This window comes from Phaethon aethereus (genome assembly GCF_964289735.1).
Source record: "Phaethon aethereus genome assembly, chromosome: W".
NCBI classification, from domain to species: Eukaryota; Metazoa; Chordata; class Aves; order Phaethontiformes; family Phaethontidae; genus Phaethon; species Phaethon aethereus.
Window position 1 is genome coordinate 20,730,014 of NC_138581.1, and position 27,832 is coordinate 20,757,845.

General features: G+C 47.2%; 1 protein-coding gene across 1 annotated transcript in view; it reads left to right on the forward strand.

Annotated features, from left to right (window-relative positions):
- Positions 1-23,183: 23,183 nt before the first annotated feature.
- Positions 23,184-27,832, forward strand: part of LOC309415057 (proprotein convertase subtilisin/kexin type 5-like) — a gene marked incomplete at both ends in the record, with an annotated part of 280,059 nt that continues 275,410 nt past the window's right edge. Inside the window, one exon of the mRNA XM_082012448.1 lies at positions 23,184-23,381. Within this exon, the coding sequence (XP_081868574.1) occupies positions 23,184-23,381 (198 nt within the window). The remainder of the gene's footprint in view (positions 23,382-27,832) is intronic.

Genomic DNA, 27,832 nt, shown 5'->3' on the forward strand with positions numbered 1-27,832 from the left:
TATCAGGAATAGTGTGGCCAGCAGGAGTAGGGAAGTGATTGTGCCCCTGTACTCGGCACTGGTGAGCCCGCACCTTGAATACTGTGTTCTGTTTTGGGCCCCTCACTACAAGAAGGCCATTGAGGTGCTGGAGCATATCCAGAGAAGGGCAACAAAGCTGGTGAGGGGTCTGGAGAACAAGTCTTATGTGGAGCGGCTGAGGGAACTGGGGTTGTTTAGTCTGGAGGAGAGGAGGCTTAGGGGAGACCTCCTCACTCTCTACAGCTACCTGAAAGGGGGTTGTGGCGACATGGGTGTTGGTCTCTTCTCCCAAGTAACTAGTGATAGGACAAGAGGAAATGGCCTCAAGTTGCGCCAGGGGAGGTTTAGATTGGATATTAGGAAAAATTTCTTCTCCGAGAGAGTGGTCAAGCATTGGAACAGGCTGCCCAGGGAGGTGGTGGAGTCACCATCACTGGAAGTGTTCAAATAACATGTGGATGTGGCGGTTTGGGACATGGTTTAGGGGGCATGGTGGTGTTGGGTTGACGGTTGGACTTGATGATCTTAAACGTCTTTTCCAACCTTAATGATTCTGTTGTTCTGTGATTCTGTGATTCTGTCCTTCATCAGGTTCTACGACTCGTCATATAGGAATCCATACAGCAGCTTTCCGCCTCCGATGTTTTCCGACAGTACAACAGGACCCATCAGTTAACAGAGCATATTGCTTCTCATCTTCTGGTAGTTTATTATACAGCGGGGCCTCTTCAGCACGCGTCACCTCCTCCTCTGGCGATACCCTGAAATCTTTGCCTTCTGGCCAGTCCATGATCACTTCCAAGATTCCTGGGCGATTGTGGTTTCCTATTTGAGCCTGCTGTGTGATCTGTTCGACCCACTTACTCCATGTAGCATCAGTCACATGATGTGTAGAGGGAACCCTCCCTTTGAACATCCATCCCAGCACCGGCACTCGGGATGCCAGGAGGAGCTGTGCGTTAGTACCGATCACTTCCAAAGCAGCTCAAACCCCTTCATATGCTGCCAGTATCTCCTTTTCAGTTGGAGGATAGTGGGCCTCGGATCCTCTGCATCCCTGAATCCAAAACCTGAAGGGTTGACCTCACGTCTCTCCTGGTGCTTTCTGCCAGAGACTCCAGGTAGGACCGTTCTCCCCAGTTGCAGCGTAGAGCACATTTTTAACACCTTCTCCTATCTGGACTGGCCCAAGGGCATGAACTATCTCCTGTTTAATTTCTTCAAAGGCTTGTCGTTCCTCAGGGCTCCATTTGAAATCGTTCTTCTTCTGGGTCACTTGATACAGAGGGCTTGCAGTCAGACTGTAATTGCAAATATGCATTCTCCAAAAACCCACAACACCTAAGAAAGCTTGTGTTTCCTTTTTGCTAGTTGGTGGAGACATAGCTGTTATTTTGTTGATCACATCCATTGGGATCTGACGACGTCCATCTTGCCTTTTTATTCCTAAAAACTGGATACTTTGACCTTACTTTGTTTTATGTCAAAACCGGTTGTCAGAAGGATTTGAATTATTTTCTTCCCTTTCTCAAAAAGAGCTTCTGCTGTGTTGCCCCATATGACGATGTCATCGATGTACTGCAGATGTTCCGGAGCTTCACCCTGTTCCAGTGCAGTCTGGATCAGTCCATGGCAAATGGTAGGGCTGTGTTTCCACCCCTGGGGCAGTTGATTCCAGGTGTACTGGACGCCCCTCCAGGTGAAAGCAAACTGTGGCCTGCACTCTGCCACCAAAGGAGTAGAGAAAAAGGCATTAGCAATATCACTTGTGGCGTACCACTTGGCTGCCTTTGACTGCATTTCATATTGAAGTTCTAGCATGTCCGGTACGGCAGCACTCACGGGTGGTGTAACTTCATTCAGGCCACGATAGTCTACTGTCAGTCTCCACTCTCCCTTAGACTTTCGCACTGGCCATATGGGGCTGTTAAAGGGTGATCGAGTCTTGCTGATCACTCCTTGACTCTCCAGTTGACAGATCAGTTTATGGATAGGAATCAGGGAGTCTCTGTTGGTGCCATATTGCCGTCAGTGCACCGCTGTAGGAGCAATGGGCACCTGTTGTTCTTCAACCCTCAGAAAGCCCACAACAGAAGGGTCTTCCGAGAGACCAGGCAAGGTAGACAGCTGTTTAATTTCCTCTGTCTCCACAGCCGCTACACCAAAAGCCCACCGGTACCCTTTTGGGTCCTTGAAATACACTCTCCTCAAGTAGTCTATGCCCAGGATGCACGGAGCCTCTGGGCCAGTCACAATGGGGTGCTTTTGCCACTCCTTCCCAGTTAGGCTCACTTCAGCCTCCAATACAGTCAGCTGTTGGGATCCCCCTGTCACTCCAGAAATACAGATGGGTTTTGCCCCTTTATAGCTTGATGGGATTAGGGTACATTGTGCACCAGTGTCCACTAGAGCCTTATACTTCTGAGGGTCTGACGTGCTAAGCCATCAAATCTACACAGTCCAATAAACTCTGTTGTTTCTCTCCTCCACCTGGCTGGAGGCAGAGCCTCTCTAATTTTCAGAATTGTGCCCATTATTGATTTGAGCACGTTGCATGGATTCGACCCCCATGCCCCTTACGTCCTGTAAATAGGGATGTGCAGCCCATCTGCACTGTCTGGGGAGCTGCCCACTGGAAACTGGAGCAACAGTTTTCCTGGAAGAACCCCCTTTTGTGATTTTTTTATCTTGCAACGCACGTACATGTGCCTGTAAAGCCGGGGTAGGTTTCCCATCCCATTTCCTCATGTTGTCTCCATGGTCACACAGGTAAGACCACAGGGTGCCTCGTGATCTGTACCAGCCCTCCTGAGCAGGCCTCACAGGGGAACACTTTCTCCTGATCGCTGAGACACTCGTAGGTACAAGTGGGGTGTGGAATCTATCCTTGATCCGGGACAATTTTTCCAACACCTTACCAAGCAGTTTTGTGGAGTTGTCTGATGGTGTTTCCACAGCTGAGACACCGGCCCATGGGGAGGAAGAGAGACTGTCTGCATATTGCTGCATTTGATCATCTTTGTCACCCACCATTGGTGTGTCATCGTCTTTCCAGCTAAATAATGCTAATGTGTTGGCATACGACGGTGGCGCGCTCAGTAACCACTTGCGCCACATGGGTCCGGTAACTCTGAGTGCATCTGGATCTAGTGGTGTCTGCGGGTTGTCCAGGCCAGCAAAAATCAGCTCCCGCACAGCTATTTCCCTCATATTCTTAACACCTCTTTCAATGGTTGTCCACTTGCCTGGGTGATATACGATATCATCCCTGAAGGGATACCTGTTCTTCACACTTAACAGGAGTCACCTCCAGAGAGTGAGGGAATGTGTGTCTTTTCCAAGACCCCTGTCAATACCCACTTCTCTAGCCATCGATCCCAACTGCTTAGCTTCTCTACCCTCCAAGTCCAAACCATCGGCTCTGTTATCCCAGCATCGGAGCAACCAAGTAACAAGTTGCTCACCTTCATGATGGCCGTAATCTTTACATATATCTCGCAGCTCACTTAGGGATAGAGTGGTTACCTCTGGTTCTCCCTCCTGTGATGGCCCTGATGAACCATCATGACCTACTCTATTTGTGTATTACTTCTTCTGTACAGGGCAACTAATAATGGCACAGATTGATTGTCACGGTTGGCTTCAATGCTTGTCGACAAGGTCTGGGTAGTAGCAGGGGGTGTCGTCTGGACTTGAGCAGTCACAGTACTTGCTGCAGAAGTTTGAGTAGCTGCTGGGGTGGCTGCGGTGTCTACCGTGGGGGCTGGAGCAGCTGCATAAAACCAATATCTATACCAATCTCTTCCTCTAAACCAGGCCAAAAACGTAACAACGTGCAAAAGGCCTGACACGATGTGCATGGTGATGGAAACATCCCAAGGGTATTCAAATTTCTCAAAAACTATTGCCTGAGCATACAAAATGAAACGAAAGGTGTAATTAGAAACAAAGTCCACTACATGGCTCCCGAAGTATGCAGACGAAGGCTCCGCTGCTCTTTCGGTTAAAATCTGTGCACTTACAAAAGAATTTATGCTAGCACCAAAGAACATAGCAAAGCGACACCTTTAACCCCACGCCCAGAAGCATAAACTGCACACAACCAGTAACAAGCACTGTCAAGGCTGTCCACAGCTCCAAAAGCAACTCTGAAAACAAATAACAGAGAATTCTGCCCAGAGACAGTTCTGCCCACACCCACATGACGAACGCTTGTAATAAATCTTGTCAGATCTGTTAAAACTTCAACCCTTCAGGACTCTCAGAATAAAAGTCTGCTGTTCTCCCAGGTGTGCTATTTTACGCTGAGTGCCAAATAACCCGTTCCCAGGTAAATTATGCACGCTGGGCAGCAATTAAAATTGTCTTGGTTTAGCCCACCTCTGGGCCAAATGCTAGCAATTGCTCTACCTCCTGAAAACCCCCTCTCAGCCGAGAAAGGGAAACTGGGGAAAAAAGGAAACTTGTGGGTTCAAATGGGTTGAAATAGAAACAGATTTAATAAAACAATAAAACTAATATTAATACTAAAGCAATATAAAGTACACAGAGTTATACTCAGCCCAGATAGTGGTCACAAGCTGCATGCTCCCAGCAGCGAACACTGGGAGAGCAGGCCTCAGGAGCAGAGCGACGGGCGAGACCCTCCAGGGATGGCAGCCATCGAGGGAGAGAGAGATTCCCAGCAGACTCCCCAATTTATAGTGAGCATGGCATTTATGGTATGGACTACTTCTGTTGGCCAGCCTGGGTCAGCTGTCTTGGCCTCTGTTCCTGCTAGCTTTAGCACCTGGCTATCTCAAGACTGCTAGAGGCCTTGATCACTATGGAAACCCACATACCATGGCTGGCCATGAACTAAAACAAAGTGTCTTATCAACTTTGTTCTCACAGTAACAGGTGCTGCAGTCTTCTCAAATGCAGCTTTCCTGAACAGAAAAGTGATTTTATGATTCTATCCCAGCAAAACCAGGACAGAGTGACAGAGCAGCTTTGGTGGGCACCTGGCATCCAGACAGGGTCAACCCAGCACAGGGTGTTTGTTGACAGCCAGCTGAACCAGCATTTGCCCAGGTGTCCAAGAAGGCAAACAGCATCCTGGCTTGTATCAGAAATAGTGTGGTTAGCAGGCCTAGGGATGTGATTGTCCCCCTGTACTCGGTATTGGTGAGGCTGCACCTCGAATACTGTGTTCAGTTTCAGGCCCCTCACTACAAGAAGGATGCTGAGGTGCTTGAGTGTATCCAAAGAAGGGCAGCAAAGCTGGTGAAGGGTCTGGAGAACAAGTCTTATGAGGAGTGGCTGAGGGAACTGGGGTTGTTTAGTCTGGAGAAGAGGAGGCTCAGGGGACACCTTATCGCTCTCTTCCAAGTTCCAAGTTGTAACTTGGAAAGTTGGTTGTAGGTTGGAAAGTTGGAAAGGAGGTGTAGCAAGGTGGGTGTTGGTCTCTTCTCCCAAGTGACAAGTGATAGGACGAGAGGAAATGGCCTCAAGTTGCCCCAGGGGAGGTTTAGATTGTTTTTTAGGAAAAATTTCTTCACTGAAAGGGTTGTCAAGCATTGGAACAGGCTGCCCAGGGAAGTGGTTCAGAAGTCACTTGGCTGGTTAACACCAGAGGATCTGCTAACTGTCCTGGTCCTGCCCAAACAAAACCCTTACATACTGTGGGAGGAGATAAGGTCCCTGTAGTGCACATAGGGAAGTGGCTGGGGAAGGCGGTGTGGATTGCTCCTCTCATGGGAAAAGACAAACCCATTTGTGGGATTGTCTTCGCTCAAGGACCTGGGTGTACTTGATGGGTGATGCGGAAGTATGGGGAGACCCTGTGTGTGCCTCAAGGAGATTTAACCTTGGGGGAAAAATAATCTGTGATGTGAGTTGTATGTTGTAGGACTTAATGTAGCAGGAACAACCTGAAACAATGAAGAGTGAGTTTCGCGAGCAACCGGAAAAGTGCAGCGACGACCCAAACCAAGCCGGTGCTGGTGCCCGACAATCGAACATACCGCTTCTCCTGTCCTGAGCACCCATCTTGACAGATGGGGCCCAAGTCATAGCCTGTTCTTGTGAACATCTGGATGAGTGGAGGAAGCCCATGGAATGGGAGAGTAATATCTATCTGTTAAAGAACAGGGGGTAATAGTTAATGAGAATGTATAAATCTGTATGTTGGGTATAAAGACGGTTTAAGTATGTAGTATAAGTTGTAAGTGTTGGTCAGAAGGGATTTCAGTAATGAGAATTAAATACAATGGGATGGTTAGAAGTACATACATGTATATGTATTAAATTATGTGGGACCTGAGCATGATGCAAATGGTATGGAATAAGGGGTGGAGATTGTATTTGGTCTGGCTAAGATGGAGTTAATTTTCCCCATAGCAGCCCTCATACTGCTGTGCTTTGTATTGGTAGCTAGTGTTTTGGCTACTGCTGAGCAGTGCTCCCATGGCATCAAGGCTGTCTCTCCAACCCCCCTGCATCTTTTCTTTTGTTTTCCTTTGCTTCCATGTATGGCCTTTGCTTTTTTGTATTAAACTGCCTTTATCTCAACCCACGAGTTTTTCATCTTATTTTCTCTCCCTGTCCCATGATAGAGTGGCTTGGTGAGCACCTGGTGGCCAGCCAAGGTTATCCCACCACACAGGCTAAGTGACTTTTTTTCCTCTTCTTCCAAAGGCATCAAAGATAATTCAGAACTAAGAGATTTGATGAACTGGGACCAACCAAAAAGGGAAGAAGTTAACAAACACTAGATATATACTGTTTTTGTTGCACAGAGCTCTGTAGGAAAGACTACAGCCTTTTTCTTTACCTGTCAGGAGGGTCACAAATCCAAAAAGTTAGCTACAGTTTGACTTGCCTACTTTATCAAAGATTGTCATGCAGTTGTCTTGTTCCTGGAGAATTTGTCTTGTTCCTGGAGAATTTGAGCCATTTTTAATTTGAAAGAAGAGCTGAAGGTACTCTGCTTTTTCCATGTATTATTTGTTTTGCCTAAGTACATGCATTCAGATTTTTATTTACTCTTCCTTTTTTTTCTTGTTGCCAGATGAACTGTACTCTGAACAAGGAGATATCATTTACATCTCAGACATGGTGAGTTTGACATGTCCCATGCAGATTGAATATTTCTGAGATGCAACATATTCCTTCTAAACTCTTTTCCCCTTTCACACCAGTGAAAACACACCAGTGTTTTGGTTTTCACTCCAACATTCCCCACCCCCCTCACAGTAGGCCGGGGGTGGGCAAGATCTTGGGAGGGGACATAGCCAGGACAGCTGACCCAAACTGACCAAAGGGATATTCCATACCATATGACATCTGTCTGTCTCCACAGCCGCTACACCAAAAGCCCACCGGTACCCTTTTGGGTCCTTGAAATACACTCTCCTCAAGTAGTCTATGCCCAGGATGCACGGAGCCTCTGGGCCAGTCACAATGGGGTGCTTCTGCCACTCCTTCCCAGTTAGGCTCACTTCAGCCTCCAATACAGTCAGCTGTTGGGATCCCCCTGTCACTCCAGAAATACAGATGGGTTCTGCCCCTATATGGCTTGATGGCATTAGGGTACACTGTGCACTCCATACTTCTGTGGGTCTGATGTGCCGGGCCACCAAATCCGCACAGTCCAATAAACTCAGTTATCTCTTGTGGAGTAATAGGGCACGGACTCTGGCGGGGATTCAGGCCAAAGACCGGGTGGTGAGCAATCGCTCTATTGGGCATCACTTGTTCTTGTACGTTCCTTTGTTGGTATCATTATTGTTGTTATCATTGTTGTTTCTTTCTCTCTTTCTGTCCTATTAAACTGTGTTTATCTCAACGCACGAGGTTTTTTTCTAATTCTCTCCCCCATCCCACTGCAGGAGGGGCAGTGAGTGAGCGGCTGCGTGGTGCTTAGTTGCCGGCTGGGGCTAAACCACGACAGTCCTTTTTGGCGCCCAACGCGGGGCACGAGGCTTGAGATAATAACGGTTGCAGGTCACAGTATCAGTTTATTTGATTTGCATGATGCTCTCGTCTTTGTTGTACATGTTAAGGATCGGTGTTGGTTTCTGCGGGCTGCTGTACTCTGCAATGATTAGTAATGTCTCGCCTGACCTTGAGCTTAATGTGGTATCATCTGAGCTCTGTACTAAAGCCGTTACTGTATTTTGGCTACTATCTTGTGGAGACAATTAGCAATTATACTTCTGCCTCCGAAAGGTTTTTTATGGAGGAAATGCAGAATGGTACCTTTGCTACCCTCTATCATAACGTTTCCTCCTTCATCACAATAATTTTTCAGAATTTTGAACACCCTTGGGTAGTTAAAATACTTCTATTGCTACTTCTGGGGAACATTGTTTCGGTTTTGTCTAAGGTTAGCAAGCAATTTAAGAATATCACCCGGAGATCTACCCCAAGGCTGGATAGTTATGAATGGCAGGGTGTGTGGAACAGCATGGGCAAGTGCCTAGGGCGGTGGGCACCTCCGGTGTTTTGGAACTTCACTCCCGAACAAGTGCAGAATCCTGATAAACTAGCAGAATATTTGGAAGAAGTATGCTGTCAGCCTGGCAGTTCCAAGGAGACACAAATCATTGCCATGTGCTGGGGCCTGGCCCATGCCTACCGAGCTCTATTTAACACTGTGCAAAGGGGAGAGAGGCTCTCTGGATCTGATGGCAATGTGACAGGCACTGCGACTATTCCAACCCCCGCGGCGGGAACTGCGACTACTCCAACCCCTGCAACAGGCACTGTAGCTACTCAGACTGTTGCAGCTGAACCAGAGAACCAGCCCATCCCGGTATCAGTTGCCCCTATACAAAAGAAGAAATCTTGGAAGCGGAAGTCAGCTCGTTTAGTAAGGGACGAGGAAGATTCTTCTAAGAAGGAGGCAGAGGAAGAGAGTGAGGAGGCAGAGTGCTCTGAAGCAGGGCCATCACAAGGACGGAAGAGGGAAGAGAGCAAGTCATCGCTTGAAGAGGAGGAAGAGGAAGAACTCATAAAAGAGACGGTAACTACCCGATCTCTGTCCCTGAGTGAATTGCGAGATATGCGAAAGGATTTCAGCCGTCGTCCAGGTGAGCACATTGTCACCTGGCTGCTCCGATGCTGGGATAACGGGGCCAGTAGCCTGGAATTAGAGGGTAGGGAAGTGCCTGTCATTTTGTCATCAGATCCAGAGACCTTCTCTTCAGGGTACTGAATATTGTTGAACAAGGCTCGGTAAGCATGGGCCAGGCCCCAGCACGTTGCATTAATTTGGTCTCTGGAATTACCAGAGTGACAGCATACCTTTTCCAAATACTTTACTAGTTTTTCAGGATTCCATACTTGTTCAGGGGTGAAGTTCCAAAACTCTGGAGGTGCCCACTGTCACAGGTACTTGCCCATACTACCCCATACACCCTGCCACTCATAACTATCCAGCCTTGGGGTAGATCTCTGCTTGATATTCTTAAATGGTTGTTTAACTTTAAACAAGACCTGTAACACATTCAGGACTAGGAGCGACAGGAACATGCTAGTTTGAACATCCAAAGGATATTCAAAATTCTCAAGAGCTATTGTAACTAGCCTGCAGGAGAAGGGGAAGGTGAAAGAAGGTGTCTGCCTCCTAGACCGGCTCTCCAAGGAGAAAAGGTAAACAGTGTAACTATTAATAGTTTTCAAGAGATGGATCACAAAGTACAGAGATGATGACAACGCTGAGTACAAATACCAGTTTAGTCTCACGACCAGCCATTTTATCATATAATAAGCTACTGTTACAAAGCACAGCAAAACGATAACCTTGACCCAGTTCCCAGAGATGATAAACAGCACAACAGGGAACATATACAGCAAGTAGCGTGTTCCATAACACAACCCTGAGAACAAGCACAACAACTTTGAGAGAAAATAAGTCAACATTGTGACCAGTGACTATCAAACTAATATAATGAATGCTTATAACAAATTTGTTCTAATGTGCTCTGGTCAGTTCTGCCACTATCTGAACCTGTCATGCCCCACGTTGGGTGCCAGAAAGGACTGTTGTGGTTTAACCCGACAGGCAGCTAAACACCTCACAGATGTTCGCTCACTCCCCCCTCCCCAGTGGGATGGGAGAGAGAATTGGGAAAAAAAAGTTAAATCTGTGGGTTGAGATAAAGACAGTTTAACAGGACAGAAAAGGAAGGAAAAAAAATAATAATGATAAAAGGATATACAAAACAAGTTGTGTCCCCTCCCCGATTCCCATGCAGCCCCCGCCTTCTCGCTGGCAGGCCAGCATGAGTAGCTGGACAGTCCTTGACTGCTTAGCAACAACTAAAAACATCAGTATGTTATCAACATAATTTTCATCCCAAATCTAAAACATAGCACTATACCAGCTACTAGGAAGAAAATTAAACCAGGACACCCACAAAAAAGCCAGTAGGCTAGGGATGGGCAAGAGGTTGGGAGGGGACATAGATGAGACAGCTGACCCAAACTGACTAAAGGAATATTCTATTCCATATGACGTCATGCTCAGCAATAAAAGCTGAGAGAAAGGAGGAGGAAGGCAGGGGGACACATTCATGGTTATGGTGTTTGTCTTTCCAAGCAACCACTACAGATACTGAGGCCCTGCTTCCCAGGAAGTGGCTGGACATCTAACAATGGGAGGTAGTGAATAAATTCCTCTTTTTGCTTTGCTTGCACATGCAGCTTTTACTTTTCTTATTAAATTGCCATATCTTGATCCATGAGTCTTTTCACCTCCCTTCATTTTTCTCTCCATCCCATGGAGGAGAGGAGTGAGCAAAAGGCAGGGTGGGTGTTTGGCTGCTGGCTGGAGTCAACCCACCACACAGAGAACCTGACACAGAGAGAAACAGAGATGACCCTACCCCAGAGAGACCCTGACGCACAGACCCCAAAACAGAAGGACACCCCCCGAGACAGACAGAAGGCAGACACAGACACACATAGACACACACACCCCCCAGGCATAGAAATAGACAGAGACAGACACAGAGTATACTGGGTCTGTTTGGGATGGAGTTAATTTTCTTCATAGCAGCCTATGTTTTAGATCTGTGACTAAAACTATGTTGAAAACACACCAATGTTTTAGCTATTGCTGAACAGTGCTTACACAGCATCAAGGCCTTTTTCACTCCACACACACTCACACCCCCGAGGAAGTAGGCTAGGTAGGGGTGGGCAAGAGGTTGGGAGGGGATACATCAGGAGGACAGCTGACGAACGAGATATCCCATACCACAGAACACGCTCAGCAGCTGAGTTGGGGCTAAGGCTGCCAGCTAGGGCCAACCCAACACAGTCCTTCTTGGGTTACAGACAGAGTGAGACTATATACTATTACTTATGCAAACCTACTTATTCCCTTACTTCTCTCCAAAGTACATGACACTAAAGGCTCTTGGATAAATTTAAGAATCTCTCCAACAACATCTGGATTCCGGTTTGTAACAATAATGAAAACTGTTTTTAAAAAGGAGTACAATAGTAGTTATCAGGTGCTATTCTGTTTTATGTGCTTCTGGTTGAATTACATATGCCTTTCCATTCAAAAGCAGATAAATTCCAGTTTTGTTCCAATTTGTTTGGGGCTTTTTTCAAACTGTAAAACAATACATTTTCTATTTGCTTCTTCAAAAGTTAAATGCTTAATCCCTGTTTTCTAGAAAAGAAAATGGGGGAAAACATTTCTCAAATTGTCCCAGGGATAATTCTTGCACCAATCAGTCCATGTGGATAATCTTCAAGTTATTACATTGTTTTAAGAAGACAAAGTCCGCCATAGTGTATTCAGTTCAAGTGCCATATGAAATGCATTTTGCTTAAAATAATTAAGGTCACAATAACTGTTTAAACTCATTGGCCCATTTTTTAACACATTGTCCAGTTTAGACCCCCCCACATGCTGATTTCTAGAGACACCATAGTTTTGTTATCCAAGCCCCTCACTGTTACACTCAGTCCCTTTGGTGAGACAATGGGCAACACAGATGGGTCAGTGCATTGTGGTTCCTCCACCAGTAGCAGTTCCTCCAACACCCTTTCTTAAATATGTTGTTGAAGAATGGAATCTAATTGATTCAGAGGTCACAAACTCCTCTGACTGGTTCAGTTATGGCATGCAGTGGGTCCACTGCCAAGCCAGCCAGAACCAGCTGTGACTGGTACAGGGCAGTCAGTCCCTGACCTCCTCCCACAGAGGCCATCTCTGCAGGGTCCCCTCCCCACTACCAAAACCTTGCCAAACATGTCCAATACATTCCAGCCCTCCTCACCTCTGAGACATATTTAAGAACTGTCATTTGACTATGCGTTCATTACAACACATACCTTTAGCATAATTGTAGAAGGCATGCAAGGAATGAAGCTGGGGGTATTGTTTAGTCTCTGTGAGCAGTTAACAAGGTGCAACCTTGAGGGAAGGAACAAGATAATCACAAAAGAAACACAACTACTGAACCTTCAGTGAACTATCCTAATTAACATATTAGAAAACCTGCCCCTGGGTGGGGAAAGCCCCCTCCTCACAAAAGCCCCTTCCTCACTGATCATGCCTAGAAAAAGAGAAGGATGCTGTGACTTTAAGTGGAGACGAGGCTTGTGAGAACCAATGGGAACAAGGGTAACAGAGCCAACTTTTAAAAAATACTGATAACTGTTGCTCGAAGTGTATAAATATTTTCTGTGTGTTCGCTGAGGTGTGCTAGCTTTGTGGACCTACCACCTAGCACCCAACTCTGCGCAGATTTGGAATAAAAGCAAATATCTCGGCTCTGTGTGTTTTTCGGCTCTCTGCACACCGGGTGGAAGAACCCATATTTGGGACAACATCATCACAACCTTAACATACATGTGTTATAAACTTTACCCTTCCTCCTAGACAATAGGGATGGATATGGTAAGAAGGTGTACATATACTCAATGAAACTCCACCACTCACCCCTACAAAGCACCAAAGCCAAGAGGGTTACAACAGTTTAAACATATATACATTACAAAACTCCACCCCTTGTCCCTGTGGACTAGGATATAGGGTTTAACCATATAATATCCCCCCTTGTCTGTGCAAAGCGAAAAATCAAGGAAGTTATAACACTTTGAGCATCTATTCATTACAAACTCCACCTCTTGTCTCTACAAAACACATGCAAGTACATTATTAGCTGTTTGAATATTCATCTATTACAAATTCCACACTTTGTCCCTCCACAGGGGTTGTTCCTTTGCAAGGAACAGCAGGATCGATCTATTGCTCCACAAATCCCTCCACCAGATGATTCCAAAGCCTTCCTCCATTGTGCAGGGCACTATTCACAAGTGGCATATGCCCAAACTCCCCAGGACTCTGTTCATTTGAGCTATCAATTGTATCCCACCATCTCTGGTTTCCCAGCATCGCCATAGCACAGGCATCTCTCTGGGGCAGCAGCTGTAGGCCTCCCTCAGTTCTTCAATTTCACTTTGAGTGAAGAACTGTTGAGTGGTCACACTCTGGGGAGTGCTGCTTCCAGTAACTGGGGTGGTCTGAACAGGCTCCATTTTTAATTCGGAGTAACAGAATCACAGAATGGTTGTGGTTGGAAGAGACCTCTGGAGGTCATCTGGTCCAACTCCCGGGCTCAAGCAGGGCTACCTAGAGCTAATTGCCCAAGACTATGTCCAGACAGCTTTTGAATATCTCCAAGGAGTGAAACTCCACAACCTCTCTGGGCAACCTGTTCCAGTGCTCAGTCACCCTCACAGTAAAAAAGTATTTCCTGATGTTCACACAGAACCTCCTGTGTTTCACTTTGTGCCCATTGCCTCTTCTCCTGTCACTGGACACCACTGAAAAGAGCCTGGCTCTGTCCTCTATGCACCTTCTTGTCAGGTATTTATATAGACTGATGAGCCTTCTCTTCTCTAGGCTGAACAGTCCCAGCTCTCTCCGCCTTTCTTCATAGGAGAGATGCTCCAGTCCCATAATCATCCTTGTGGCCCTTTGTTGGACTTTCTCCAGTATGTCTATGTCTCTCTTGTGCTGAGGAGCCCAGAACTGGATACAGGACTACAGGTGTGGCCTCACCAGTGCTGAGGAGAGGGGAAGGATCACCTCCCTCGACCTGCTGGCAACACTCCTCCTAATGCAGTCCAGGATACCTTCACTGGCTTCTGGGTGCTTGTTTCAGACCTTCAAATTAGAAATACACTTATGATAAGCTTGTAAAGTGACTAATTTGTATGTGGTACCATAAAATTTTCACACTTGTTTTATGTTAGATCTCATTACAAGCCTTTAAGTTTGGAGTCAGTGTTTGGAAAGAAGGAGAGGAGATATGGATCTTCATACTAAGAAATAGCATGTATTCCAAATTATCCATCTCTTCATAGGAAAAACTCCCAAGTGCAGGTGGAGAACAGATACATGCTATTGCCCAAATAAATCCAGAGACAGAGTGAAGAGTAGATTGATGGGAAATGGAGGTCCTTTGCCTTTAAGCTCAGCACAAATCCATTTTTGTTCTCCTGATTTGTGTTGGCTTAATATAAGATTATATCTTTGCTCACAGATTTACTGCAGTCACACCTCCACTTGACTTCATGTCTACAAGTAAATCTCATACTGAAATTAATTCTTAACTCTCTTTGAAGATGTACAACATAAAATTATAATTAAATCCTGAAAAATTACACCCCATTTTAATGGTTCTTTCCTGTTCAGCAGACTTTTATAACACAACTAGTTCCACAGTATTAGCAACTTACACTGAACTTTTAAATTTTTAAATTTTATTGAAGGTTTTCATTTTATCTTCTATTATATCCCTAATATAGATAAAGTTATGGAACATCTCACATAATCTGAAATTCATGAAAGGGTAGTACATTTCCTCCTCAGTCTATCAATTTTTACTTCTCTACAGAAGTTAATTTATACCTTTCCCTAAGATTTCTATTTAGCTATTTTGCTAGAAAATCCCACCAAGATCTGTCATCCTGTCACCGAAATCAGGAATAAACTTCTTAGCACCAATGTAGCATTGAAATCTTTTCTCAAACTCTGTAGCATTATCCCATATTACCTTTCGAATTTCAGTGGGTAAAATACCTTCTTCACCTTCTCGTATAATTGCAGCTGCCATTGATTGTACCCACAATTGAGCCTCAATGCAACTAAAAGCCAAGGAGATGTTGCTTTGGGCCATGTTGAGTGTGCCTATGATGTTCTGGTGGTCCTGTTCATTCGCTCCTTCCCATGGAAATAATATACTAGATACTAGCCACTGGTTATCCCCTAGGGCTAAAAAGGAAGATTGTAAGGGATGTTTTAGTCCTTTTAGATCATTAATCACTGTGGTTAATTTGTTAGCAAGCACCTCTGCATCTATACTATTCAAAACCCCCAAACCTGTTCCTAAAACACCAGTCACATCTCTTTTGGACTGTTTACGAGAAGCAAATGTCCATCCTTGTAACCACACTAGCCATCCTGCAAGCGATGTGCTGAGAAAAGGAGAACAGGTAGGTTTTATGGATGAAATATTAACTTGCATTCACAGCTCCACCGGTTTAAGGGAATAGGATGAGTTAAGCAATACCTGTTGTTGACCAATAGTTTTAACAACATATGGGCCAACATTGAAGTTACTTAGCGCTAGATTCCCAATATGTAACATTGTAGCGTGCTCGCTAGATGATGAAGCGGAACTTGTCATCTCTACAGTAGGTGTTGGTGTAGGTACAGGTTTGGCAACATTTATCTTAAACTTAAAAGTCAGTCCTATTCCATCCCGAGCCCACAAACATATCACAAATATGTGCTGCACAAGAGTAAAGTTATGCCAACAATCTAATTTTTCGGTTATGCACAATCTCTTAATACCCCCCTTAGGCCATGAAGTAACATTATATACGGAAATTTGGGTCGCTTTTTTGTGTACAGATCTATTTACATTCAACATCCTACTTTAATTTCCTCTCCCAGTTTCCCTTGCAAAAGGAAAACCTTACCTCAACGATCTCTTTTCCAGTCTGTTCCTAAAAATATTTTAGTTCCATGCATTACTACAGTGGACAAATTCAGATTTTCTTTGCTAAGTTGTAATCCCATACTACCAGTATATTTGACATAAGCCTGAGACCAGGGCCATTCCTGCATTCCTTGCTGATAAATCAAAGGGAGTTGTATCCAAACCCAAACAAATCTCATGTTAATTTTCGAAGTTTCATCCGAAGTAAGTCTTTGTCTGAAGTGACGATCTCCCACCGAGGATTATCAGGGTCTGGTGCTGGTTTCACTCGTGTATAGTGGATCCAGGGCTCAATCTCTTCCACCTTGACTGCAGTATATGTTGTTAACAATACCTGGAAGGGTCCTTTCCACTTTTCTCGTAAGGGTTCAGAATTCCACATCTTTATATATACCAAGTCTCCTGGATGATATTGATGAACAGGGGTGTCTAACGTGAGTGGCACAGTTAAAATGATATGCCTCTGGAGAGATACAAGGACCTTCCCTAGAGAAATTACATATGATTTTAAATCTATTTCTCCTCTCAAATGAGTTTCTCCTGGAATCAATGGTGTCTGATATGGTTTCCCATACAACGCTTCCTACGGGCTAATCTTACTCCTAGATCCTGGTTGTATTCTTATTCATAAAAGGGCTAATGGAAGAGCCTGGGGCCACTTTAGGGAAGTTTCCTGACATATTTTGCTAATTTGTCGTTTGAGGGTCTGATTCATTCTCTCTACCTTGCCACTTGATTGAGGCCTCCATGGAGTATGTAGGTCCCATTTAATGCCTAAGATTTTACTCAATTGCTGAACACAAATCTGCCACAAAATGTGGTCCCTGATCCGAAGACATTCCTAGTGGAATGCCAAACCTCGGTATTATTTCCTTTAGTAAGATTTTAGTTACCTCTCTAGCTTTGTTGGTGTCACAGGGAAATGCTTCTGGCCACCCTGAAAAGGTATCTACCAATACCAAAAGATATCTATATCCATTTTGTCTCGGTAGCTCTAACATCTTTCCCAAATCTCTTGAATCTGTTCCCTCTAACTTCTGAAGTTTCTTTCTTATATCTGGGGCCGATTGTCCCATAAAAATAGAAGCTAATTGAACAGCTTCCTCTGTTTTTTGGGGATCTAAATTAGTGTATTTTCTAGCAGTAATCTTTAACCGTTCCATAAAAGCAGATGGGGACTCATTTGGTTCTTGTTTAACCTCATATAATTTTGACCAGTTAATAGCTTTAGGCATAGCATATCTAATGCCAAATAATATCCATCTCTGATAACTTGTTAGTAGTCCCCGAGGTCCTGGCTGATTGGGATCCCGCCCAGGGTCTGCAGCAGGAAAATTCTGATCGATTGTTCCCTGCAAATCCCCATTAGCATGAGCCCCTTGTACCTGTTTTCGAGCAGTGTTTAGTACCATTTTCTTCTCAGTGTCATCAAACAATGTGTCTAATATTACCTGTAAATCATTCCAATCAGGGTCTTGAGTTCTAATTATTGTTTCAAACACCTTAGCCACTTTTTCTGGATCTTCCCAATAAGTCCCTGCTGTCTCTTTCCAGGATCTCAAATGAGTTATCGAAAAAGGTACTTTAACGGTCACTGGCCCGTTATTCCTTACTCCCTGCTGAAGGGGAGCCTGAATAACTCCTCTTGTTTCCTCCTGCCTTCCTCTCGTTCTGCCCGCAATAGGACTAAATCCTTCTGCCCCATAAAATGCTGGTTCCCTACCATGGTTGCCACCCTGTGATCCCCTTACAACTTGTCTCCGACTCCCCTCCTTCATCCCACTTGCACTATCATCATCTTCAACATCAAGGTTCTCACCTAGCCTTTGTCTAGGAGCTACCATCAATTCCAAATCATCTTCGTCTCGCTCGCATTTTAAACATCTTTTCCCAATACTACAAGCTGAGCAACATCTTTTCAAATTCTTGCCTCCTTTCTCTTTTTCTAGTGCCTAGGTCTTGAGGTATCATTCCACAATCCTTTTGCCATTCTGGATGACTTTGCAGTGTGAAAAATAAATCTACATATGGCACCTCATCCCACTTGTTTTCTCTTCTACAAAACAACATTAACAGCAATGGATTATTATATTTTAGTGTACCATTCTTTGGCCATTTTTCTTGGTTATCCAATGTATACAGTGGCCACCAGTTTTTACAATATTCCACAAGTTGCCTCCGCGTAAGGGGATCACCCCCAATCTCCTTCCAGTGTTTCAATATGCATCCTAAGGGGGATTTCTTCAGAATTCCCCCATCCATGGAGGGTTTATTACTCATTATAAAGCAGCACAAGAACACAAAAACAATGACTTAACACAAGACAACAAGATGCTGGGGACTCGAACCCCTATACTACTTTTAGTGGGACTCTAAGACACTTTTTCCAAACGCGGGTGTCCTTCAGATTTTTGTCTGATAGGAGCGAATCCTTCCTTCCCTTAGGTACCTTTATAGCCCAACCCTGCGAGGCTTTTGCTACTGCACCTTACGGGCAGGCAACCTTTAATTGTTCTGTATAGAAAAGAATGCCTTTACCTTCCCAGGGACCTTGCTCAGAGCTCTTCGGTCCGGGGATCGGAGGTTCTCCCCGAGAATCCCTCGGTGCCAGCTGGAGGTCCTGCGATCCCACAGATCCGTTGAGATTCAGAAGCGGTGTCCCATCTGGATCGTCAAAACTGTCACCGAAATCAGGAATAAACTTCTTTGCACCAATGTAGCATTAAGAAGCAGGCATTCTTTATTGCAGCGCTGGATGCACGGGGGATCACTCCACCTAACATGCATACCCTGGTACAGAGCTTACTCATTATAAATCTTACAAACATAAATATTCATACAATTTCCAGGAAATCTCCGCCTTACTACATTAAGATAATGCTGGCATTGTAAAACTATACTACGCATGTGCGGGGGTCTCAGGTGGTCATTGGTGGTCGTTTGGGGAGTTAGTCCCCTAATCCTTTTTCCCTTTTTTGTTTTTTGAGTCAGCTAAGGACAACCTGTCTTCTTGGCCCCCATCCAAGTCTTTGTGAAACTTGAGATTTCTGATGCAAGAGGTCTTGTGATATTTTAAGACAATCCTTATTGGTTTAGGTCTTTCAACCGGTGAGTCTTGTGACAATCCTATTGCCTAGCTCAGGGCTAAAACCAGAAGAGGACCAAAGAAACAAAACTCCAGAGAAATAAAAGTGTCAGTATTACATGCAATTATGTTGAAAGCAAAAGTGTGGTAAATATTTTGTTAATGAGCAAGTTGCGCAAAAGGCAGGTTGGGTAGCAGCATTGTTCACTTGAGAAACTGGCACAGATTGATTAAAACCCTGGGCTTACACTTTGGTTTTAAGGACTCAGTCTAATCAGAGAATGTGACCAATTCAATTATAATGCTGTAAGTACTCTTCTAAAAACATAGGTTCCATATGGAGTTACATCAGCAGAGAGTGGAAATCACAGTCATGGGGTAATCAACATGCTTCCAAAATTCAGCCTGCTAAAAGACTTCAGACAAGAATGATTCAAAAGTATGAACAGCTGCAGAGGCTGAACCACTGCATACAGTTTCTCATCAGTAGGAAGATCACTAAATATTAATATTTTACATCTATTCCTTCCAATTGGCACTGAAAATGCTTGAATTACTTCAAATGTGACAAGGTAGTTCAAGTTTTTCTCCTGGAGAAATTGGCCTGGATGACTGTACTCTTTGCTGGGTAAAAAACTGGCTGTATGGCTGGGCCCCAAGAGTTGTGGTGAACAGCATTAAATCCAGTTGGCGGCCGGTTACAAGTGGTGTTCCCCAGGGCTCAGTTTTGGGGCCAGTCTTCTTTAAAATCTTTATCAATGATCTGGATGAGGGGATTGAGTGCTCCCTCAGTAAGTTTGCAGATGATACCAAGTTGGGCGGGAGTGTTGATCTCCTTAAGGGCAGGAAGGCTCTGCAGAGGGATCTGGACAGGCTGGATCGATGGGCTGAGGTCAATTGGCCTGGTGGAAAGGGACCTGGGGGTGCTAGTTGACAGCTGGCTGAACATGAGCCAGCAGTGTGCCCAGGTGGCCAAGAAGGCCAACAGCGTCCTGGCCTGTATCAGAAATAGTGTGGCCAGCTGGAGTAGGGAAGTGATTGTGCTCCTGTATGGCAGCACAGGGAGAGAGAGGGTGCCCCAGCCCCACCCCCCCAGGCCAGCAGAGCAGGCTCCTGACAAGCGGCAGCTCTGACTCAGTGTGGGCGGGGACTAGAGCAGCGGCGGCCAAAGCCCCTCACCTACAAGAGCAGCCCTAGGGAGTGCGAGCGACCCGGAGCGCAGCAAACAGGGCAGGCAAACAGGACATGGCGCGTCAGAAGGACATAGCACGTCAGTTTGCGTGTCAGTTGGTGCAGGCAGGGCGTGCAGGGAAGGTGTGCAGGCAGGGCGCAGTTCCCTCCCCGGCACTAGAGGTTCTCTGACAAGTGGCCATCGTCCTCCCAGAGGAGGCTCAGCCATGGTCACCACTTAGCTGAAAACCGTAGCCAGAAAGAATGTGGAGACACAGACAGAGCTCCCGCTCAAGCACGCGGCTGTCCAAGTATCTGGCTGCAAAGAGTGCCTGAGCCTGTTGGTTGTACCAGAGACCAGCGGAGACACCACCTGCATGCGGTGCGACCAAGTGAGCGACCTGCTCAGCCTGGTGGCAGAGCTGAAAGAGGAAGTGGAGAGGCTGAGGAGCATTAGGGAGTGTGAGAGAGAGAGAGATTGGTGGAGCCACACCCTGCCATCCCTGAAGCAGGGGCAGCTGGTGGAGGCTCCAAAAGCAGCAGGGGATCCCCTACCCTCTTGCTGCCGGGCCGAAGGAGAGGACCTAAGAGATGAGGGGAAATGGAAGCAGGTCCCTGCTCGGAGAGGCCGGCGAATCCCCTCCCGGCCTCCCTCACCGTCCCAGCTGCCCTTACACAACAGGTATGGGGCTCTGGAACGTGAGGGACAGGAACATGAGGACCCTGATGAGGGTCCATCCAAGGGGGTGCCTAGGGTGAGTCAACCAGCCCCACGCATCAAGACGTCCTGTGTTAAGAAAAAAAGGAGGGTAATTGTCGTAGGCGGCTCCATTCTGAGGGGTACAGAGGGCCCAATATGTCGACCAGACCCAACTCACAGGGAAGTCTGCTGCCTCCCTGGGGCCCGGGTGAGAGATGTCACCAGGAAACTCCCTGGTCTGGTTCGGCCCACTGATTACTACCCCCTGTTGGTCATACAGGTTGGCAACGATGAGGTTGCACTAAGAAGCCCAAAGGCAGTCAAAAAGGACTTGAGAGCACTGGGGCGACTGGTCGATGGAGCGGGAGCACAGGTAGTGTTTTCATCAATCCCTTCAGTGACAGGGAAGAACGCTGAAAGGAACAGGAAAGCACACCTGATCAACACATGGCTCAGGGAATGGTGCCATCATCAGAATTTGGGGTTTTTTGACCACGAGGCGGTTTACACGGCACCGGGCCTCCTGGCAGCAGATGGAGTGCAACTGTCTCCAAGGGGCAAAAGGATTCTTGCTTATGAGCTGGCAGGCCTCATCGAGAGGGCTTTAAACTAGATTTGAAGGGGGAAGGGAATAAAACAAGGCTCACTAGAGTTGAGCCTAGGGGTGGTGTGCCAGATTTGAAATCGATAGCCCAGCTCAAGTGCATCTACGCCAATGCACGCAGCATGGGCACCAAACAGGAGGAGCTGGAAGCCATTGTGCAGCGGGACAGCTATGATGTAGTTGCCATCACAGAAACATGGTGGGATGCTTCTCATGACTGGAGTGCTGCAATGGATGGCTATAAGCTCTTCCGAAGGGATAGGCAAGGAAGGAGAGGTGGTGGGGAGGCTCTGTATGTTAGGGAGTGTTTTGATTGTATAGAAATCAGTGATTGTGAAGACCAAGTTGTACCGAGCTAAGCTAGCTTTGTGGGATACCACCTAGCTTCCAGCTTTGCACAAACCTGCAAATAGAAGGAATACTTCAACCCTGTGTGCATATTGGCTTTGCATACCGGGTAAAGATCCCACTTTTCGGAACAACACCATCAGCTGCTGGGGTTTTTTTTATGCAGTGACCATGCATGAACTTTGGAGGACATTTTGACACTAAATAAAATCAAATTATATTTGTGAAATGATGATCAGGATGCCAAAGGAGAATCTTGTGAGAAACTAGGAGGCATAGTTGGCAAAGGTTTGAGAGTGAGCTTCAGGGTTGCTCTTGTTTCTGTTTAATATTTGGATTAATTCCTGTAGCACCCAAACATCATCGAGGTGGGCCTCACCGTGCAGGGGCTGCACAGGCATATGCCTAAGCACCTCCTTGGCTCTAGGACCCCGAGGGGTCATAAAGGAAGTGCTGCAGACGGTGCCATATATGGGGCCTTGCCGCATGCCTCGAACCTCACGCACGGCTCCCACAGTCTCTAGCAGCGAGAGCGGCAGATTCCCGCCCCGATGGAAGAGGGGAGCCCTTGGGCGTAGGGACTCCGGTGTCTGGGACCGGCGGTAGCTCCGGGAGCTTGTTGCACGGAAGACAGCGAAAGGGGGCGGCAAGGCACAGGGCCGGCGCGACTGCCATTTCCCCTGGCCCTCGGCGCTGCCGGGCGGCGGGAAGGAGGGAAGGCGGGAGCAGGAGAGAGGGAGGAGAGAGGGAGGTGACCGAGTCTGACTGAACTGAGGCTCACACTGCCTGCTGCTGCTGTGCTGCTCCGGGAGTCCGGGCAAGAGGGGGAGAGGAAAGGAGAGGAAAAGCGAGAAGCAGGAAAGGAGACAGAAGATCACTAGAAGGGGGAAATCTGAGAGAGGAGGGAAGAGCAGAGAGGGGAGAGAAGACTTTCCATGTAGCTGGGGACAGAGGGAGAAGACTGGAGCTCAGAAACCGTGAGAAAAGCTTTCCAAGCAAGTTAAGCATTTTACTTAATCCCTGAAGAGCAGAGGGAGGAGAGAGCAGTAATCATAATTGCTGATCATAATCATTATTCCCAACCCCTCATAATTTAACCCCCAGACAGTTCAATGCACTATTCCAAGCTTTTCCTAGTTTCCTCCTCGGTGTAACTTCGGAGGACTTTGCCATCGCTTTCGCCTGGAGGTGAGCCTCGGAAGAAGGAAGAAAGTTTTGTGGGGGTTCTGTGCGGAGAAGATGGACTGGAACCACCGTTGCTGCTGGGGAGGCAGAGGCAGCCGGGAACTTCTCTGCCGGCTCACCCTGGTGCTGGGGTTTCTGCTGCCCGCCTGCAGGACACGCCTGTACACCAACCACTGGGCTGTGCGGATAACTGGGGGGCTACCGGAGGCCAACAGGATAGCTAGCAAATACGGATACGTCAATATAGGACAGGTAACCCTCCTTCCAACTACTTCCGAGTAGGCGGCGGCGGCGCAGCCAGCCGGCGGGGTCTGCTACCCGCCTCGCGGCTCCCGCTGCCATCCCGCGCCGCCGGGGCAGAGGACGGGCAGCTGCAGGGCGGGCTCCCCGTCCCCGGCGTCGCCCCAACCCCGCCGCAGGCCACGCCGCTGCGCGGAGGCCCGGAAAGCCCTCTGCCGCCCCTGGCCTCCCGCCGCGGGGCCGGGCAACTGGAAGAAGTGATTCATGGGGGCAGGTATAAAGGAGCTGCGCCGGATCGAGTCAGCTTCTGCAGTCGCGGTGCCCCCTCCGCGGCCAGGTGCGGAGCGGGGCGCGAGCTGCGGAGCCGTTCGCAGGCCGGGGGGTGGTCGCCGGGAGGCCCTGCCGGGGCTCTGCTTGCCTTCCGCGGCACCGCCTCTCCCCTCCATCAAAATAAAAGAGGACGTTCGCCTTTTACCGAGCGTGTGGTGTCCCCGGGAGCCAGGAAGTGGCAGCTGCGGCCATCCACCCGCCCCGCGCGGGTGGTATCTCGACCCCCCCTTTTGGCAAGGCGTGCGGAAGGGAAAGGTGACAAGGGTGGACCTAGTGCCCTGGGGCTGCTTCCGGGCGTGGGCCGGCCTCTACAACCCGCGGCGAGCCTGGGGGCACACAGAAGCAGGAGTCCCACTGGAAAGGGGGAACATGAAGAAGGGGGCCGGGGTAATGTGGCTTGGAAGGAATCTTTGTTGGTCTACCCTGAAGGTCAGACCTGGCCAGCCTCCCTGGCAGAGCCCGCGCTCTGTCATGGGCTCCCACGTTTCTGTTCCACAGTCCAATAGCCATTGCTTTCTGCTGGGTTTGTTGTGAAATGAGGGAAAAGAAGTCAGCTCTTGGATGCCAGTGCTCATAAAGTAGAATTATGCAGAACTTCCTTGATCTCTGCCTGATCAGTTAGGTATACATGTAACTCTTCAGAGTCCACAGATTTTTAGCTAGAAAACACCTGGAACTAGCTAGATCCAGAAAATAGTCTGTGAGAAAATTCTTGGATCCAGACAGATCCAGGAACTACAAGTGAGGAAACACCTGGTTCTCACTGGATCCAATCACACCGAAAAATTCTCTGCTGCTATAGCCTAGGCACAGTTGCTGTTAAAAACATAAGATCTCTTTTTTTCTGACACATTTTCTGCCACAGTATCCTAGGCTTTCCTGACAATTGGCCTCAAAATGTGAGCCACATATGTGGGGCTTATAAAGCTGAATGCCTAAAAAGTAAACAAGTCTGTTGCATGCTTGTGTGCAAATATCCAAGCATAGATCATCAAAGTGACACTTACCCGGTTGTTATTTGTGTGGTAAAATGAGTTCCCACTACTGTCAATGACTCAAGAGTTTGAAGCATGTATCTATCTCAACCATTCCCAATTATTGCACATTGAATGAGACAGTTGTGCAGTGTATTTAATGTAAATAATTTACATAAGAAAAGCTGGAAAATGACATTGAGGCAGTACAAAACATGGTGTATAAAGACTGAATACTAGCTTCCCTCTTGGAGAACTTGTGCAGATAGGCAAGACTTCCCATTTGGAGGCACAAAAATTCAGGAGGAAGTTTTTGTGTCAAAATTGAATTGACACCTGGAAATTGTCATTTTTATAAGATGAAGGAATCCAAGAGTAAAGTTTTTTGCATTGATGTGTTATATTTTTTTTTATACATGTCTTTTGCTCAACTTTTTTTAGTATATTCCTATCTGGGCCTTTACAATGCTGAAATAAGCAACAGTTAGCTGGTTGGAGGATTCGCTTCTTTCCCTTTTGTCTTTTGCCAGGCCAGCTGGCTCATTCAGGGCCTGCTTTTTTATACCTAGCACATCCAAATCTCCTGTTGGATTAAGGAAAGAATGTAGTAAGCTATTACTGTTTTTTTATGTGTCAGTGAAGTGGCTTGTACCCACCTATGACATATTAATAATAGATTACTGATCAGGTGTACGGATAGGGATGAGAGAAAATGGAGACTGACACAGCTGGTGAGTGAGCCCACCGGGGAGGTGCCTTGCTTCACCTGCTGTTTACAAAGAGAAGGACTGGTGAGAGATGTGGTGGTCGGAGGCCGTCTTGGGCTTAGCGATCACGACATGATAAAATTCTCAATTGTGAGCAAAGTAAAGAGAGGGGTCAGCAAAACTGCTATCATGGACTTCTGGAGGGCAGACTTTGGCCTGTTCAGGTCACTGGTTGAGAGAGTCCCTTGGGAGACAGTCCTGAAGGACAAAGGGGTTCAGGAAAGCTGGACAGTCTTCAAGAAGGAAATCCTAAAGGCGCAGGAGCAGGCGGTCCCCATGTGCCGTAAGAAGAGCTGTCGGGGAAGGCGACCGGCCTGGCTGAACAGGGAGATTTTGCTGGGATTCAGGGAAAAGAGGAGAGTTTATCACCTCTGGAAGAAGGGGCAGGCAACTCATGAAGAGTACAAGGATCTCGTTAGGTCAAGCAGGGACAAAATTAGAAAGGCAAAAGCCCAACTAGAGCTCAGTCTGGCCACAGTTGTAAAGGATAATAAAAAATGCTTCTACAAATATATTAACAACAAAAAGAGAGGCAAGGAGAATCTCCATCCCTTACTGGATATGGTGGGGAACATTGTCTCCAAGGGCGAGGACAAGGCTGAGGTACTTAATGCCTTCTTTGCCTCAGTCTTTAATAGCTAGTCCAGGTATCCGCAGGATATTCAGCCCCCTGAGCTGGAAGATAGCGATGGAGAGGACAATAACCCACCCATAATCCAGGAGGAAGCAGTTAAGGACCTGCTATGCCTCCTGGACACCCACAAGTCTATGGGGCCTGATGGGATCCACCCGAGAGTACTGAGAGAGCTGGCAAAGGAGCTTGCCAAGCCACTCTCCATCATTTACCGGCAGTCCTGGTTAACAGGGGAGGTCCCAGAAGACTGGAGGCTTGCCAATGTGACACCCATCTACAAGAAAGACTGGAAGGAGGATCCTGGGAACTACAGGCCTGTCAGCCTGACCTCTGTACCGGGGAAGATCATGGAGCGGTTCGTCTTGAGGGCGCTCCCAGGGCATGTGCAGGACAACCAAGGGATCAGGCCCAGCCAGGATGGGTTCATGAAAGGCAGGTCCTGCTTGACCAACCTGATCTCCTTCTATGACCAGGTGACCCGCCTAGTGGATGAGGGAAAGACTGTGGACATTGTCTACCTGGACTTTAGTAAAGCCTTTGACACCATTTCCCACAGCATTCTCCTAGAGAAACTGGCGGCTCGTGGCCTAGGCAGGTGTACTCTTCGCTGGGTAAAGAACTGGCTGGACAGCCGAGCTCAGAGTCATGGTGAATGGCGTTAAATCTGGCTGGTGGCCGGTCACAAGTGGTGTTCCCCAGGGCTCAGTTCTGGGGCCGGTCTTGTTCAATATCTTTATAGATGACCTGGATGAGGGAATCATGTGCTTCCTCAGTAAGTTTGCAGATGACACTGAGTTGGGTGGGAGTGTTGATCTGCTGGAGGGTAGGAGGGCTCTGCAGAGGGATCTGGACAGGCTGGATCAGTGGTCTGAGGTCAACTGTATGAGGTTTAACAAGGCCAAGTGCCGGGTCCTGCACTTTGGCCACAACAACCCCATGCAACGCTACAGGCTTGGGGAAGAGCGGCTGGAGAGCTGTCCAGTGGAAAGGGACCTGGGGGTTCTGATTGACAGCCGGCTGAATATGATCCGGCAGTGTGCCCAGGTGGCCAAGAAGGCCAACAGCATCCTGGCCTGTATCAGAAATAGTGTGGCCAGCAGGAGTAGGGAAGTGATTGTGCCCCTCTACTTGGCACTGGTGAGGCTGCACCTTGAATACTGTGTTCGGTTTTGGGCCCCTCAGTACAAGAAGGATTCTGAGGTGCTTGAGCGTGTCCAACGAAGGGCAACGAAGCTGGTGAGGGGTTTGGAGAACAAGTCTTATGAGGAGCAGCTGAGGGAACTGGGGTTGTTTAGTCTGGAGAAAAGGAGGCTGAGGGGAGACCTTATCGCTCTCTACAACTACCTGAAAGGGGGTTGTGGCGATGAGGGTGTTGGTCTCTTCTCCCAACTAACTAGTGATAGGACGAGAGGAAATGGCCTCAAGTTGCGCCAGGGGAGGTTTAGATTGGATATTAGGAAAAATTTCTTCACCGAGAGGGTGGTCAAGCATTGGAACAGGCTGTCCAGGGAGGTGGTAGAGTCACCATCTCTGGAAGTGGTCAAAAAACATATGGATGTGGCGCTTCAGGACATGGTTTAGGGGACACGGTGGCGCTGGATTAATGGTTGGACTTGATGTTCTTGAAGGTCCTTTCCAACCTTAGTGATTCTGTGATCCTGTAATAATGAATGACTGAAAAATACATTGCTATTTATACAGATGAAAAGGCAAATGTGATGGGAGTCAATAATTTTATTTAGTTATGCAGATAGGGAG